General features: G+C 43.5%; 1 protein-coding gene across 1 annotated transcript; it reads right to left on the bottom strand.

Annotated features, from left to right (window-relative positions):
- Positions 1-14,592: 14,592 nt before the first annotated feature.
- On the bottom strand, positions 14,593-18,498 carry LOC109776576 (wall-associated receptor kinase 4). Its single transcript, XM_073496119.1, has 3 exons — positions 17,454-18,498; positions 16,261-16,425; positions 14,593-15,715 (listed from the first exon to the last, which is right to left on the bottom strand). Exons 1-3 carry the CDS (start codon positions 18,427-18,429, stop codon positions 14,727-14,729), a joined length of 2,130 nt encoding a protein of 709 aa, XP_073352220.1. The 5' UTR covers positions 18,430-18,498; the 3' UTR covers positions 14,593-14,726.
- Between the last annotated feature and the right edge of the window lie 233 nt (positions 18,499-18,731).

The raw sequence follows: 18,731 nt of genomic DNA on the forward strand, positions 1-18,731 counted from the left end.
TTATCTTATTTCGGCGGCATTGTGGGATGAAGCGGCCCGGACCGACCTTACACGTACGCTTACGTGAGACAGGTTCCACCGACTGACATGCACTAGTTGCATAAGGTGGCTAGCGGGTGTCTGTCTCTCCCACTTTAGTCGGAACGGATTCGATGAAAAGGGTCCTTATGAAGGGTAAATATAAATTGGCATATCACGTTGTGGTTTTACGTAGGTAAGAAACGTTCTTGCTACAAACCTACAAACCACGTAAAAACTTGCAACAACAATTAGAGGACGTCTAACTTGTTTTTGCAGCATGTGCTATGTGATGTGATATGGCCAGAAGATGTGATGAATGATATATGTGATGTATGAGATTGATCATATTCTTGTAATAGGAATCACGACTTGCATGTCGATGAGAATGACAACCGGCAGGAGCCATAGGAGTTGTCTTTATTATTTTGTATGACCTGCGTGTCATTGAATAACGCCATGTAAATTACTTTATTTTGTTGCTAAACGAGTTAGCCATAGAAATGGAAGTAATCGTTGGCGTGACAACTTCATGAAGACACAATGATGGAGATCATGATGATGGAGATCATGGTGTCATGCCGGTGAAAAAGATGATCATGGTGCCCCGAAGATGGAGATCAAAGGAGCAAAAATGATATTGGCCATATCATGTCACTATTTGATTGCATGTGATGTTTATCATGTTATGCATCTTATTTGCTTAGAACGATGGTAGCATAAATAAGATGATTCCTCACTAAAATTTCAAGAGACGTGTTCCCCCTAACTGTGCACCGTTGCGAAGGTTCGTTGTTTCGAAGCACCACGTGATGATCGGGTGTGATAGATTCTAACGTTCGAATACAACGGGTGTTGACGAGCCTAGCATGTACAGACATGGCCTCGGAACACATGCGAAACACTTAGGTTGACTTGACGAGCCTAGCATGTACAGACATGGCCTCGGAACACAAGAGACTGAAAGGTCGAACATGAGTCGTATAGTAGATACGATCAACATGGAGATGTTCACCGATGATGACTAGTCCGTCTCACGTGATGATCGGACACGGCCTAGTTTGACTCGGATCATGTATTACTTAGATGACTAGAGGGATGTCTATCTGAGTGGGAGTTCATTAAATAATCAGATGAACTTCATTATCATGAACATAGTCAAAGGTCTTTACAAATTATGTCATACGCTTTAGTTCTACTGTTTAAGATATGTTCCTAGAGAAAATTTAGTTGAAAGTTGGTAGTAGCAATTATGCGGACTGGGTCCGTAAACTGAGGATTGTCCTCATTGCTGCACAGAAGGCTTATGTCCTTAATGCACCGCTCGGTGTGCTGAACCTCAGCGTCGTCTGTAGATGTTACGAAACATCTAACATACACGTTTTTGATGACTACGTGATAGTTCAGTGCGTATTGCTAACGGTTTAGAATTGTGGCACCAAAGACGGTTTTGAAACGTCGCAGAACATATGAGATGTTCCGAAGACTGAAATTGGGATTTCAGACTAGTGCGCACATCAAGAGGTATGAGAACTCTGACAAGTTTCTTAAGCCTGCAAACTAAGGGAGAAAAGCTCAATCGTTGAGCATGTGCTCAGATTGTCTGAGTACTACAATCGCTTGAATCGAGTGGGAGTTAATCTTCCAGATGAGATAGTGATGGTTCTCCATAATCACTGCCACCAAGCTATTAGAGCTTCGTGATGAACTATAAATATCAAGGATAGATGATGATCCTTGAGCAACTCGCGATGTTTGACACCGCGAAAGTAGAAATCAAGAAGGAGCATCAATTGTTGATGGTTAGTAAAACCACTAGTTTCTAGAAGGGCAAGGGCAAAAGGATACTTCATGAAACAACAAATCGTTTGCTGCTCTAGTGAAGAATCCCAAGGTTGAACCCAAACCCGAGACTAAGTGCTTCTGTAATAAGGGGAACGGTCACTGAAGCAGTACTACCCTAGATACTTGGTAGATGAGAAGGCAGGCAAGGTCGACAGAAGTATATTGGATATACATTATATGAATGTGTACTTTACTAGTACTCCTAGCAGCACCAGGGTATTAGATACCGGTTCGGTTGCTAAGTGTTAGTAACTCGAAATAAAAGCTGCGGAATAAACGGAGACTAGCGAAAGGTGAGATGAGGATATGTGTTGGAAGTGTTTCCAAGGTTGATGTGATCAAGCATCGCATGCTCCCTCTACTATCGAGATTTGGTGTTTGCGTTGAACATGATTGGATTATGTTTATCGCAATACGGTTATTCATTTAAGGAGAATAATGGTTACTCTGTTTATTTGAATAATACCTTCAATGGTCTTGCACCTAAAATGAATCTCGATCGCAGTGATACACATGTTCGTGCCAAAAGATATAAGATAGTAATGATAGCACCACATACTTGTGGCACTGCCACTTGAGTCATATTGGTATAAAACGCATGAAGAAGCTCCATGTTGATGGATCTTTGGACTCACTCGATTTTGAAAAGATTGAGACATGTGAACCATGTCTATTGGTATATATGCATGAAGAAACTCCATGCAGATGGATCGTTTGGACTCACTTGATTTTGAATCACTTGAGACATGCAAATCATACCACATGGGCAAGATGACTGAAAGGCCTCGTTTTCAGTAAGATGGAACAAGAGAGCAACTTGTTGGAAGTAATACATTTTGATGTATGCAGTCCAATGAGTGCTGAGGCATGCAGTGGATATCGTTATGTTCTTACTTCACAGATGATTTGAGTAGATGCTGAGTGTATTTACTTGATGAAACACAAGTCTGAATTATTGAAAGGTTCAAGTAATTTCAGAGTGAAGTTGAAGATCGTCGTGACAAGAGGATAAAATGTCTGTGATATGATCATAGAGATGAGTATCTGAGTTACGAGTTTGGCACACAATTAAGACATTGTGGAAAGTGTTTCACAACTAATACCGCCTGGAACACCATAGTGTGATGGTGTGTCCGAACATCATAACTGCACCCTATTGGATATGGTGCATGCCATGATGTCTCTTATCGAATTACCACTATCGTTTATGGGTTAGGCATTAGAGACAACCGCATTCATTTTAAGTAGGGCACCACGCAATTCCGTTGAGACGACACCGTTTAGAGAAACCTAAGTTGTCGTTTCTTAAAAGTTTGGGGCTACGAAGCTTATGTGGAAAAGTTTCAGGTTGATAAGCTCGAACCCAAAGCGGATAAATGCATCTTCATAGAAAACCCAAAACAGTTGGGTATACCTCCTATTTCAGATCTGGAAGCAAAAGTAATTGCCTCTAGAAACGAGTCCTTTCTCGAGGAAAAGTTTCTCTCGAAAGAATTGAGTGGGAGGATGGTGGAGACTTGATAAGGTTATTGAACCGTCACTTCAACTAGTGTGTAGCAGGGCATAGGAAGTTGTTCCGGTGGCACCTATACCAATTGAAGTGGAAGCTTATGATAGTGATCATGAAACTTCGGATCAAGTAACCACCAAACCTCGTAGGACGACGAGGATGCGTGCTACTTCAGAGTGGTACGTGATCCTGTCTGAGATATCATGTTGTTGGACAATACTGAACCTACGGGCTATGGAGAAGCGATGGTGGGCCCATATTCCGACAAATGGTTAGAAGCCATGAAATCCGAGATAAATGGATCTTTGAGAAGAAGACGGACGTGGACGGTAATGTTACCGTCTATGAAGCTCGACTTGTGGCAAGGAGTATTTCCACAAGTTCAAGGAGTTGACTACGATGAGATTTTCTCATCCGTAGCGATGCTTAAGTCCGTCGGAATCATGTTAGCATTAGCTGCATTTATGAAATCTGGCAGATGGATGTCAAAACAAGTTTCCTTACCAGTTTTCGTAAGGAAAGGTTGTATGTGATACAATCAGAAAGGTTTTGTCGATCCTAAGGATGCTAAAAGGTATGCTAGCTCTAGCGATCCTTCCATGGACTAGAGCAAGCATCTCGGAGTCAGAATATACGCTTTGATGGAGTGATCAAAGTTTTTGGGTTTATACAAAGTTTGTTAGAAACTTGTATTTACAATAAAGTGAGTGGGAGCGCTACAACATTTCTGATAAGTATATGTGAATGACATATTGTTGATCCGAAATGATGTAAAATTTCTGGAAAGCATAAAGGGTTGTTTGAAAGGAGTTTTTCAAAGGAAGACCTGGATAAAGCTGCTTACATATTGGGCATCAAGATCTATAGAGATAGATCAAGACGCCTGATGATACTTTCAAAGAACGCACACCTTGACATGATTTTGAAAGAGTTCAAAATAGATCAGCAAAGAAGGAGTGCTTGGCTGTGTTACAAGGTGTGAGTATTGAGTAAGACTCAAGACCTCACCACAGCAGAAGAGAGAGAAAGGACGAAGGTCGTCCCCTATGCTTCAGACGTAGGCTCTACAGTATGCTATGCTGTGTACCGCACATGAAGTGTGCCTTGCCATGAGTTGGTCAAGAGGGTACAATAGTGATCCGGGAAAGGATCACATGACAGCGGTCGAACTTATCCTTAGTATCTAGTGGACTAAGGAATTTTCTCGATTATGGAGGTGAAAAGGAGTTCGTCGTAAAGGGTTACATCGATGCAAACTTTGACACTAATCCGGATGACTCTGAGTAGTAGACCGGATTCGTATAGTAGAGCAGTTATTTGAAATGGCTCCAAGTAGCGCGTGGTAGCATCCACAAGATGACATAGATATTCGTAAAGCACACACGGATCTGAAAGGTTCAGACCTGTTGACTAATAGCCTCTCTCACAAGCATAACATGATCAAACCAGAACTCATTGAGTGTTAATCACATAGTGATGTAAACTAGATTGTTGACTCTAGTAAACTCTTTGGATGTTGGTCACATGGTGATGTGACCTGTGAGTGTTAATCACATGGTGATGTGAACTGGATTATTGACTCTAGTGCAAGTGGGAGACTGTTGGAAATATGCCCTAGAGGCAATAATAAATTGGTTATTATTATATTTCCTTGTTCATGATAATCGTTTATTATCCATGCTAGAATTGTATTGATAGGAAACTCAGATACATGTGTGGATACATAGACGACACCATGTCCCTAGTAAGCCTCTAGTTGACTAGCTCGTTGATCAATAGATGGTTACGGTTTCCTGACCATGGACATTGGATGTCGTTGATAACGGGATCACATCATTAGGAGAATGATGTGATGGACAAGACCCAGTCCTAAGCCTAGCACAAGATCGTGTAGTTCGTTTGCTAAGAGCTTTTCTAATGTCAAGTATCATTTCCTTAGACCATGAGATTGTGCAACTCCCAGATACCGTAGGAATGCTTTGGGTGTACCAAACGTCACAACGTAACTGGGTGGCTATAAAGGTGCACTACAGGTATCTCCGAAAGTGTCTGTTGGGTTGGCACGAATCGAGACTGGGATTTGTCACTCCGTGTAAACGGAGAGGTATCTCTGGGCCCACTCGGTAGGACATCATCATAATGTGCACAATGTGACCAAGGAGTTGATCACGGGATGATGTGTTACAGAACGAGTAAAGAGACTTGCCGGTAACGAGATTGAACAAGGTATCGGGATACCGACGATCGAATCTCGGGCAAGTAACATACCGATTGACAAAGGGAATTGTATACAGGATTGATTGAATCCTCGACATCGTGGTTCATCCGATGAGATCATCGAGGAGCATGTGGGAGCCAACATGGGTATCCAGATCCCGCTGTTGGTTATTGACCGGAGAGTCGTCTCGGTCATGTCTGCGTGTCTCCCGAACCCGTAGGGTCTACACACTTAAGGTTCGATGACGCTAGGGTTGTAGAGATATTAGTATGCGGTAACCCGAAAGTTGTTCGGAGTCCCGGATGAGATCCCGGACGTCACGAGGAGTTCCGGAGGTAAAGATTTATATATGGGAAGTCTTATTTTGGTCGCCGAAAAAGTGTCGCACTTTATCGGTATTGTACCGGGAGTGCCGAAAGGGGTCTGGGGGTCCACCAAGGGGTCCACCAGCCCCGGGGGGCCACATGGGCTGTGGGGGGTGCGCCTTGGCCTATATGGGCCAATGGACTTTTAGTGGACGGCCCCTGTACTAAGATCTACTCAGAGTTTTAAGAGATTCAACCCCTTGCCACAAGTTTTGGAAAAATTGAAAGAAAAAGAATACAATTTCAAAAAATGCAATCTTTTCACATGAACTCCCATTATATATATACTATTTGTGAGGAAAAATAATAAACTTAAATTTTATGGACAAATTAATATGTAGAATACAAAAGAAAGATGAAAAGAAAACACACAAAGAAGCACACTCTGCTTCCATCCTATCAAACACAATAAGCTACGCGGAAGTGGCGATCTCTTGCAATAGCGACGTCATCATAGATACGACAAAAAAAACATCAATCTGTTTTGACATCCATCTGCCAGATTTCATAAATGTAGCTAATGCTAACATGTTTCCGACGGACCTAAGCATCGCTACTGATGAGAAAAACTCATCGTAGTCAACTCCTTGAACTTGTGAAAATATTCTTTGCCACAAGTCGAGCTTCATAGACGGTAACATTACCGTCCATGTCCGTCTTCTTCTTAAAGATCCATTTATCTCAATGGCTTGCCGATCATCGGGCAAGCTCACCAAAGTCCATGCTTTGTTCTGATACATGGATTCTATCTCGGATTTCATGGCCTCGAGCCATTCGCCGGAATATGGGCCCACCATCGCTTCTCCATAGCTCGTAGGTTCATTGTTGTCTAGCAACATGACTTCCAAGACAGGATCACGCATTACTCTGAAGTAGTGCGCATCCTCGTCGTCCTACGAGGTTTGGTAGTGACTTGATCCGAAGTTTCATGATCACTATCATAAGCTTCCACTTCAATTGGTGTAGGTGCCACAGGAACAACTTCCTGTGCCCTGCTACACACTAGTTGAAGCGACGGTTCAATAACCTTATCAAGTCTCCACCATCCTCCCACTCAATTCTTTCGAGAGAAACTTTTCCTCGAGAAAGGACTCGTTTCTAGAAGCAATTACTTTTGCTTCCAGATCTGAAATAGGAGGTATACCCAACTGTTTTTGGGTATTCTATGAAGGTGCATTTATCCGCTTTGGGTTCGAGCTTATCAACCTGAAACTTTTTCACATAAGCATCGCAGCCCCAAACTTTTAAGAAACGACAACTTAGGTTTCTATAAACGGTGTCGTCTCAACGGAATTGCGTGGTGCCCCTTTTAAAGTGAATGCGGTTGTCTCTAATGCCTAACCCATAAACGATATTGGTAATTCGATAAGACACATCATGGTATGCACCATATCCAATAGGGTGCAGTTATGATGTTCGGACACACCATCACACTATGGTGTTCCAGGCGGTATTAATTGTGAAACACTTTCCACAATGTCTCAATTGTGTGCCAAACTCGTATCTCAGATACTCATCTCTATGATCATATCACAGACATTTTATCCTCTTGTCACGACGATCTTCAACTTCACTCTGAAATTACTTGAACCTTTCAATAATTCAGACTAGTGTTTCATCAAGTAAATACACTCAACATCTACTCAAATCATCTGTGAAGTAAGAACATAACGATGTCCACTGCATGCCTCAGCACTCATTGGACTGCATACATCAAAATGTATTACTTCCAATAAGTTGCTCTCTTGTTCCATCTTACTGAAAACGAGGCCTTTCAGTCATCTTGCCCATGTGATATGATTTGCATGTCTCAAGTGATTCAAAATCAAGTGAGTCCAAACGATCCATCTGCATGGAGTTTCTTCATGCACATATACCAATAGACATGGTTCGCATGTCTCAATCTTTTCAAAAACGAGTGAGTCCAAAGATCCATCTACATGGAGCTTCTTCATGCGTTCTACACCAATATGACTCAAGTTGCAGTGCCACAAGTATGTGGTACTATCATTACTATTTTATATCTTTTGGCATGAACATGTGTATCACTACGATCGAGATTCATTTTAGGTGCAAGACCATTGAAGGTATTATTCAAATAAACAGAGTAACATTATTCTCCTTAAATGAATAACCGTTTTGCGGTAAACATAATCTAATCATGTTCAACGCAAACACCAAATCTCGATAGTAGAGGGAGCATGCGATGCTTGATCACATCAACCTTGGAAACACTTCCAACACATATCGTCATCTCACCTTTAGCTAGTCTCCATTTATTCCGCAGCTTTTATTTCGAGTTACTAACACTTAGCAACCGAACCAGTATCTAATACCCTGGTGCTGCTAGGAGTACTAGTAAAGTACACATTCATATAACGTATATCCAATATACTTCTGTCGACCTTGCCTGCCTTCTCATCTACCAAGTATCTAGGGTAGTACTGCTTTAGTGACCGTTCCTCTCATTACAGAAGCACTTAGTCTCGGGTTTGGGTTCAACCTTGGGATTCTTCACTAGAGCAGCAAACGACTTGCTGTTTCATGAATCCCTTTTGCCCTTGCCCTTCTTAAACTAGTGGTTTTACTAACCATCAACAATTGATGCTCCTTCTTGATTTCTACTCTCGCGGTGTCAAACATCGCGAATATCTCAAGGATCATCATAACCATCCTTGATATGTTATAGTTCATCACGAAGCTCTACTAGCTTGGTGGCAGTGACTATGGAGAACTATCACTATCTCATCTGGGAGATTAACTCCCACTCGATTCAAGCGATTGTGGCACTCAGACAATCTGAGCACACGCTCAACGATTGAGCTTTTCTCCCTTAGTTTGCAGGCTTAAGAAACTTGTCAGAGGTCTCATACCTCTTGACGTGGGCACTAGTCTGAAATCCCAATTTCAGTCTTCGGAACATCTCACATGTTCTGCGACGTTTCAAGAACGTCTTTGGTGCCACAATTCTAAACCGCACTGAACTATCACGTAGTCATCAAAACGTGTATGTCAGATGTTTCGTAACATCTACAGACGACGCTGAGGTTCAGCACACCGAGCGGTGCATTAAGGACATAAGCCTTCTGTGCAGCAATGAGGACAATCCTCAGTTTACGGACCCAGTCCGCATAATTGCTACTACCAACTTTCAACTAAATTTTCTCTAGGAACATATCTTAATCAGTAGAACTAAAGCGCAAGCTATGACATAATTTGCAAATACCTTTTTGACTATGTTCATGATAATGAAGTTCATCTGATTATGAACTCCCACTCAGATAGACATCCCTCTAGTCATCTAAGTGAAACATGATCCGAGTTTAACTAGGCCATGTCCGATCATCACGTGAGACGGACTAGTCAAGATCGGTGAACATCTTCATGTTGATCGTATCTTCTATACGACTCATGTTCGACCTTTCGGTCCTCCGTGTTCCGAGACCATGTCTGTACATGCTAGGCTCGTCAATTCAACCTAAGTGTATTGCGTGTGTTCCGAGGCCATGTCTGTACATGCTAGGCTCGTCAACACCCGTTGTATTCGAACGTAAGAATCTATCACACCCGATCATCACGTGGTGCTTCGAAACGACGAACCTTCGCAACGGTGCACAGTTAGGGTGAACACTTTCTTGAAATTATTATAAGGGATCATCCTACTTGCTACCGTCGTTCTAAGCAAATAAGATGCAAAAACATGATAAACATCACATGCAATCAAATAGTGACATGATATGGCCAATATCATTATGCTCCTTTGATCTCCATCTTCGGGGCACCATGATCATCTTTGTCACCGGCATGACACCATGATCTCCATCATCATGATCTCCATCATTGTGTCTTCATGAAGTCGTCACGCCAACGATTACTTCCACTTCTATGGCTAACTCGTTTAGCAACAAAGTAAAGTAATTTACATGGCGTTATTCAATGACACGCAGGTCATACAAAATAATAAAGACAACTCCTATGGCTCCTGCCGGTTGTCATTCTCATCGACATGCAAGTCGTGATTCCTATTACAAGAATATGATCAATCTCATACATCACATATATCATTCATCACATCTTCTGGCCATATCACATCACATGGCACTTGCTGCAAAAACAAGTTAGACGTCCTCTAATTGTTGTTGCAAGTTTTTACGTGGTTTGTAGGTTTGTAGCAAGAACGTTTCTTACCTACGTATGACCACAACGTGATTTGCCAATTTCTATTTACCCTTCATAAGGACCCTTTTCATCGAATCTGTTCCGACTAAAGTAGGAGAGACAGACACCCGCTAGCCACCTTATGCATCTAGTGCATATCAGTCGGTGGAACCTGTCTCACGTAAGAGTACGTGTAAGGTCGGTCCGGGCCGCTTCATCCTACAATGCCGCCGAAACAAGAAAAGACTAGTAGCGGCAAGAAGAATTGGCAAACTCAACGCCCACAGCTACTTTGTGTTCTACTTGTGCATAGTAACTACGCATAGACCTGGCTCATGATGCCACTGTTGGGAATCGTAGCATAATTTTAAAAAATTTCCTACGCTCACCAAGATGCATCTATGGAGTATACTAGCAACGAGGGTAAAGGAGTGGATCTACATACCCTTGTAGATTGCGAGCGGAAGCGTTCCAATGAACGTGGATGACGGAGTCATACTCGCCGTGATCCAAATCACCGATGACCGAGTGCCGAACGGACGGCACCTCCGCGTTCAACACACGTACGGTGCAGCGACGTCTCCTCCTTCTTGATCCAGCAAGGGGGAAGGAGAGGTTGATGGAGATCCAACAGCACGACGGCATGGTGGTGGATGTAGCGGCTCTCCGGCAGGGCTTCGCAAGCTTCTGCGAGAGAGAGAGAGAGAGGTGTTGCAGGGTAGGAGGGAGGCGCCAAGGCTTCGATGTTGCTGCCCTCCCTTCCCCCCACTATATATAGGGCCAAGGGAGAGGGGGGGGGCGCAGCCTTGCCCCTTCCTCCAAGGAAGGGTGCGGCCAGGGGGAGTCCTTCCCCCCAAGGCACCTCGGAGGTGCCTTCCCCCTTTAGGACTCTCCCTTTTTTCTTATCTCTTGCGCATGGGCCTCTTGGGGCTGGTGCCCTTGGCCCATATAGGCCAAGGCGCACCCCTTACAGCCCATGTGGCCCCCCGGGGCTGGTGGACCCCCTTGGTGGACCCCCGGACCCCTTTCGGCACTCCCGGTACAATACCGATAAAGTGCGAAACTTTTCCGGCGACCAAAATAAGACTTCCCATATATAAATCTTTACCTCCGGACCATTCCGGAACCTCTCGTGACGTCCGGGATCTCATCCGGGACTCCGAACAACTTTCGGGTTTCCGCATACATATATCTCTACAACCCTAGCGTCACCGGACCTTAAGTGTGTAGACCCTACGGGTTCGGGAGACATGCAGACATGACCGAGACGCCTCTCCGGTCAATAACCAACAGCGGGATCTGGATACCCATGTTGGCTCCCACATGTTCCACGATGATATCATCGGATGAACCACGGTGTCGAGGATTCAATCAATCCGTATGCAATTCCCTTTGTCAATCGGTATGTTACTTGCCCGAGATTCGATCGTCGGTATCCCAATACCTTGTTCAATATCGTTACCGGCAAGTCTCTTTACTCGTAGCGCAATGCATGATCCCGTGACTAACGCCTTAGTCACATTGAGCTCATTATGATGATGCATTACCGAGTGGGCCCAGAGATACCTCTCCGTCACACGGAGTGACAAATCCCAGTCTCGATCCGTGCCAACCCAACAGACACTTTCGGAGATACCCGTAATGCACCTTTATAGTCACCCAGTTACGTTGTGACGTTTGGCACACCCAAAGCACTCCTACGGTATCCGGGAGTTGCACGATCTCATGGTCTAAGGAAAAGATACTTGACATTGGAAAAGCCCTAGCAAACGAAACTATACGATCTTTTATGCTATGCTTAAGTTGGGTCTTGTCCATCACATCATTCTCCTAATGATGTGATCCCGTTATCAATGACATCCAATGTCCATAGTCAGGAAACCATGACTATCTGTTGATCAACGAGCTAGTCAACTAGAGGCTTACTAGGGACAGGTTGTGGTCTATGTATTCACACATGTATTACGATTTCCGGACAATACAATTATAGCATGAATAATAGACAATTACCATGAACAAAGAAATATAATAATAACCATTTATTATTGCCTCTAGGGCATATTTCCAACACCCTGTACTGAGATCCACTCAGAGTTTTAAGAGATTCAACCCCTTGCCACAAGTTTGGAAAATTGAAAGAAAAAGAATACAATTTCAAAAAATGCAATCTTTTCACATGAACTCCCATTATATATATACTATTTGTGAGGAAAAATAATAAACTTAAATTTTATGGACAAATTAATATGTAGAATACAAAAGAAAGATGAAAAGAAAACACACAAAGAAGCACACTCTGCTTCCATCCTATCAAACACAATAAGCTACGCGGAAGTGGCGATCTCTTGCAATAGCGACGTCATCATAGATACGACAAAAAAAACACATGATCGCCACAGCTACTCTGTGTTTGCTACAACTGGCACTGCTGTGATGCAACCGGCGACAGTAGGAAGCGGGTTGCCGGCGAGCACGGGGCGGAGGACGAGCGGGGTGGCGTGGGCGGCTGAAGAGCACAGGCAGCCTAGGGGCGAGCATGGAGTCATGGGTGGCCGGCGATTGTTGACGGCATGGATGCTGTGAGGAAGGGATTTTTTTACTTGTTAAGTCGAGACCAAGAAGACATAATCTAACATTTTAAAATGTCAGGAAAAAATTGAGAAACAACATATGAATTTTATAGCAGCTTCTTAAGTTTCTTTTTTTGTGTGTAAAGGTTTTTGTACCACCTTATTTTTTGTCACACAACAAGTTCTTTTTCTCTGTCTTCACCCGCCGCCGTCCGAGGGATCTCTGGCGACCGGGGTCCCTGGCCACTCCGACGCATCGACCTTCCTCACCTCCGAATCCGCTGGCCTATCCTGCTTCACCTCCGACTAAGCTGGCCGGTCGCTGCGCCGACGCAAGGTACCGACGTCCCCTGCTTTTCCCTCTGAAAAATAGCCTCACTATGCCGGCGCGCACGGCCGCAGCATCCCAACCCAATCATCCTCTCATCCCAGCCCTAATATATCTTGTGGCTGTTCCGCTGGGTGCTCAACCTTGCTCCTCCTTGCTGGCCTGCTCTAGCTAATATACTTTTTTATCTGTATGGTCAACTCGTCTCTCAAACTACATTAGGTACCTTTAAACTGTATGTATGTCAACAACTGGAGAAGACAAGATCAGTCTACTTATGTGTATAGTCTTTTCTTAGAAATCCTCACGACAAGTCATGTTAACAAGATCCATTATATTCTAGACACAAAGAGATGACTAACAAGTATTGCCTATATCAATGTAGTCCCTTAATAATGCATCTTTATAACCTTCTAACTATTTCTGGTTACTAGTTGTACTATTTTTTATGTTGTGCATATGTTCCGATCTTCCAAATTTTAATAGCCATAAAAAGAAAGAGCAGGCTATCGAGGAGCAAGTGTCACAGCAAGGGGCAAACCATACCAGTTATTAGCCTTGTAGCACAGCCACTCTTCTCTGCCGTTTCCTCCCCTCTCCAGGTCCACCACCAAGTTCCCATCCCCATCTTAGCCTTGCAGCCCAGCCCAGTCACAGTAAGGTACTGCTGCCCTGGTTTGTTATCTACTACCTATACTCTTACTGTCATTAGTTGCGACACGTTGGCCGGTGGCTGTGCCTGGGCGCGGCACCTGCCTGCTGCTCCCTGAGTGCTTTTCTTCGACACGTTTCGCTTGAACCCATCTTGTATGGATCTGCAAGGCTTCTAAGCAAATTCAATTGAATATATTCGGGTGGAGATTCACTTCCCCAGATAACCATTCAAAAAAAAGAAAAATCCAGAAAAGGAATAACAACGTGAGGTTTCGCTTGAACACAACTAATGCGAAAGTGGGGGCGGAAAAGTGAGGGCGAAAAGGAAGTCATGATTTTTCATACAGCTTGTAAAGTGCTTTGAAACTCTACACACTACACGTGCCGTTCATTATATAACCGATGGACCAAGGCAGAATATTTAGACTTTCACACGTACCGGTACTAAAGATTCGCCAAGAACCGGGACTAATGACAGCCGCCCGCCTAGCCGTTGGATCCGGCACTAATGGTCACATTAGTACCGGTTCAATTGCAAACCGGAACTAATGAGCTGAACATTAGGCCCTTTTTCTACTAGTGTATCTGGCCACTAGGTTTCGGCCGGTCTCCTCGCTCCTAAAAACGCACGACGCTGCTGATTACCAGGTCCACAACTAAGCCGTTCTAACAAGTAACAACTAATGTTATCCATGCAGTACGTGCATGCTACTCACCTAACGACGCCCACACATGCATCCACTTTCCTTCGAAGACTGACTCAACTAACTAAGACTATTGACTTGTATATGTGCACACACTGCCCGCAGCCTCAAGTTCTACCATTCAACTACATGCATGACTCAAAAGCAAAATCTAATAATCTAAACCCAGTTCTAATAATAAGAAAAATTAGCTCAAAAAAAATTACTCGATACTTCGCCTTTGGTAAAAAAGCACTTCTTCAGAACACGGTTACAGATGGAGCGTACATAAATTCAGCCTCCCTAGAGACACGTTTACGAATATTGTAGGAGAACTCTGCTGCCCATTATTTAAAAATAACTTAGTGACAAACATCTTACAACTTACAAGATCGGCTTAGTATGAGTAGCCTCTCAGCTACCTCCATCATTGTTGGCCTTTGATCCACGTCAAGGCTAAGGCATTCCACAGCTATACTTGCTAAATTTTCAAGGATCTCCAAATCATTTGTTATTGCAATTTCCTTGTCGAAAAACTGGGTTGCTTTCTTTTGTTTCTTATGGGCTTCAAGAAAATTCTTTACCAACTTATTATTATCAGAATGCATTGCCCTCTCCCTGCTAATAAGTTCCAGGATCACAACTCCAAAACTGTAGACATCACTTTTTTCAGTGAGTAAGCCTTCTTGTAGATACACCGGATCCATATAATTCCTGTCGCCAATGATTGATGCAGTGTGTTCCTTGTCACATGCAATCAGCCTAGATATGCCGAAATCTGAAATCTTGGGTATGAAGTTATCATCCAAAAGTATATTAGCTGGTTTCACATCACCGTGTAGAATTCTAGTATTTGTTTTTGAGTGCATATAAGCTAGACCATCGGCTGAATGTGCAGCAATACTTAGACGGGCATCCAAGTTGAGAGCCACCTTGTTATTGCTGTTGTGAAGAATGTCATGGAGGCTACCTTGGGAGATAAACTCGTAGACCAGCATGGGGGCATCGACTTCAAGGCAACAACCAATGAGCCTAACAATGTTCTTGTGGATGACTTGAGATTGAATGATGACTTCATTTGCAAATTGGTCACTCTCTAGCACAGAACCATTAATCGGCTTCTTTACTGCAACTAGTTTATTGTCAAGAATGCCCTTGTAAACTTCACCAAAGCAACCTTTTCCAATAAAGTTGCTCTTCTTCAAAATAGGCTTGAGCTCGTCCTTTTTGAAAAGTTTAATGACAATTGCCTTCTCTAATGTAGGGCCACCATTCTTTTTGAAGAATTCTTCCGTCTTCTTTTTCTCTTTGTGAAGAATAACAAGAAACGATATAATCACCATGAGAAGAATGCCACCTATTGTACCTAGACAGACATAAAACAAATTACTTTATATAATTAAAATCGTAGTTACAATTCTAGCAGAAATATTTAGTATAAGAACTTAATAGTTTCCTTTGCTCATCTACTCGGAATCTAAAACAAATTACCACTAGAATTACAAGAAGGAAAAGAAATCTCAATCAAGACCGTCAAGGGGCTGAAACTCGACTGCCGAATCTGAATCCATAGAACAACTTCAAGGAAATTGAGCTCTTAAAAGACAAGGAAATCATGTAGGTCGTAAATTACAGCCAGGCCATTTATAGAAATTAAGCAGCATATATATACAACTGAATGATTGAAATCCTTTGAAGCAATCATATGGCCTGCATCCATCAAGAGATGTACAAGCAGTTGGCATGTCATACATGTGTTTCTTTGTTGATGAATTAGATTGGCAACATGAGGGTTTGTGTGGTGATAGATTCTACTGGAACAGATCTCACCCAGCGTGATGTGTACTAATGTTCGTTGCACTATGAGCTATGAACAAAAATACCCACAGTGGAGTGCAGTAGAGTACTTACAGACTGCCACCTTTGCTGCTAGAGGGAAATGATCTATGCAGGTTCCCCCTTTGGCGTGGCCTTTCAATCTAAATTTGCATGGACAGTCATAGCCTCCCAACCTGTTTCTGCAGACTCCGCCATTTGTGCAGCGATACAGATGAGGGAGCTTGCATTCATCAATGTCTGAAAAATTAACACTTGAGGATGTTAACGAATTGGTAATGACAGTTTCTCCAACACGTTTTCAACTACCATTTCATCTAGTTTAAAGCAAGCGTTGGAACACAGAATCAAAGCAAAGCATTTGAGTACCTTGAAAGGATGGATTAGTGCACATCTATGATTCTAACACTTTGAGAACCAGATCCACTAGATAATCACATGTTCCCAAGAAAAGGAGAATTGGTTGAGCCCAACTCTCACTTTATTTCTTTGTTGTTTCTTTTCTTGTTGTAAATAGTGTCTTGCAAAGCATTCCTCAATGTCTGAAGAATTAACACTTGGCGAAGTTAACTAGTTGGTAATGAATGTTTCTTGTGTAGTATATATAAAGATTGCTCTAACACGTTTTTAACTACCATTGCATCTACTTTAAAGCAAGGGTTCAAACACAGAATCAAAGCACAGCATTTGATTACCTTGATAGGATGGATTAGTGCACATGAATGAGAACCAGATCCACCAGATAATCTCATGTTCCCAATTCCAAGAGCAGGTATTGGTTGAGCCCAACTTTCAGTTTATTTCTTTGCGGTTTCTTTGCTGGTCGTAAATATTGTAGTTTGTTGATGTATTAATCCAAAAATACTGTAGAACAATTGTTCTTTGGTTTCAGGTTAGAAAGAACATCAAGGCAAGCACATCACACTTTTGCAAGATAAAAAGTGACGAAAGACATCTTACGAAATTAAGGTTCTTCCACTAAGTTAATCTTGCTTAATTATGTAATACATCTTACTTTTTGTATTGTTCAGATGCCGAGGCCGGAGGCAAAGCCCAACTCTTTGTCTTTTAATAATATGGCTGCATGCATCGTTCAGATGCAGAGGCCGGGGGCACGCTTCCTTTTCCAAAAAAAAAAATCTTACTTTTTGTAAATAAGAAGTCCAGACTACGATGTTGATAATAAATAGTACTCCAAATGATGGATGCATCCAAAGTGCCAAACCCTGGAGTAGTAAATTGATGGATGGATAAGCAGTTTTACGTACCTTTGCATCCATGCTCCGGATCTTGCAGGTAAGGATTACCATGGAAACCTTTGGAACAGTTGCAGATGTAGCCTGGTCCATTGAGCGAGTTGAAGCACTCGCTGTTGTTGCTGACGCACGCGTAGGACCCAGGCTTCTTGCGGGCTACGTCGCACGTCTCGTTCCTGATGGCCCAATCCATGACGAACGGCGCCTGGCCACCGTTGTTGTTAATGAACGCCGGCGAGGTCGCATAGGTCGTCGAGAAGGTGAAGTTGGACGAGTCCATGAGCACCGCGTAGCTGCAGCGGCTGACGTTGTGGATCTCGGTCGTGTTGAAGCCAGGTTCGAACTCCACGTAGTAGTACTGCAGCCCCTTGGGGATGGCGGTCTGGCAGCACCCTATCCCGGAGCAGGAGCCGTTGCTCAGGGTCGACCTCACATCGTCTCCCCGGCACATGGCCACACACCCACTCATGTACTTGTCGCCGCCATCGCCATAGTCGCCATCGTCGCCGTTGATGTACGCCAGGGTTTGGCAACCGATGACCGTGAACTTGTTGGTGGTGTCAGAGAACATGTAGGGTGTGCCCGCGAAGTCCAGCGACCACTCGTCGCGGACCATCTCCCGAGTGGTGGTGTTGTAGCAATAATAGGAGATATTATTCAGCATCCGGGCCTGACCTTGCTGCAGCGAGATGCCGACGACCTCCACGTTGCCAGCTGCAAATGGCCTGTGGCGCCCACCATTAATCCCTGTCTCGTTGCAGGTCAGGCCAAAGCCGTTCATGGCGCAGTGGCCGTCGTCGTCGCCTTCGTCGTCGTCGGGTGAATGGACGATCCCGAATGGGTAAGGGATGTCTACGCTGCCGCATTTTCTTTGGCACTTACTGCTAGGTTGTGGCGATGCTGCTCCAAGCAGTGGGAACCTTGCGGCAAGCACTGAGACGAGCCATAATAGTAGTACAGGTACAGCAGCTAATCTGTTGAACGGCATGGATGGTGTTGGGGACGGCGTGGTCTGGGTTGGGAACGGCGTGGGCTTGCTTTGCTTCGTTGGGGACGGCGTGGTCTGGGTTGCTTTATAATCATCCCAACCAAGAATCGACGCCAGAACGTTCATGATAACTACTCCCATATGCACTATGACACCATACATGATACCAAGACTTGGCATGGTATTCTACAGTTTTTCTTGCGTGGAAATGTGCTATTCTACAGAGTATAACTCAAATAAACAACTTGGATTGGCAAAAGAATCTAGTACAACTTGTCGAACTAAAAAATAGCAACTTGCTT

Source organism: Aegilops tauschii, chromosome 4 (assembly GCF_002575655.3).
Source record: "Aegilops tauschii subsp. strangulata cultivar AL8/78 chromosome 4, Aet v6.0, whole genome shotgun sequence".
Classification (NCBI taxonomy): Eukaryota; Viridiplantae; Streptophyta; class Magnoliopsida; order Poales; family Poaceae; genus Aegilops; species Aegilops tauschii.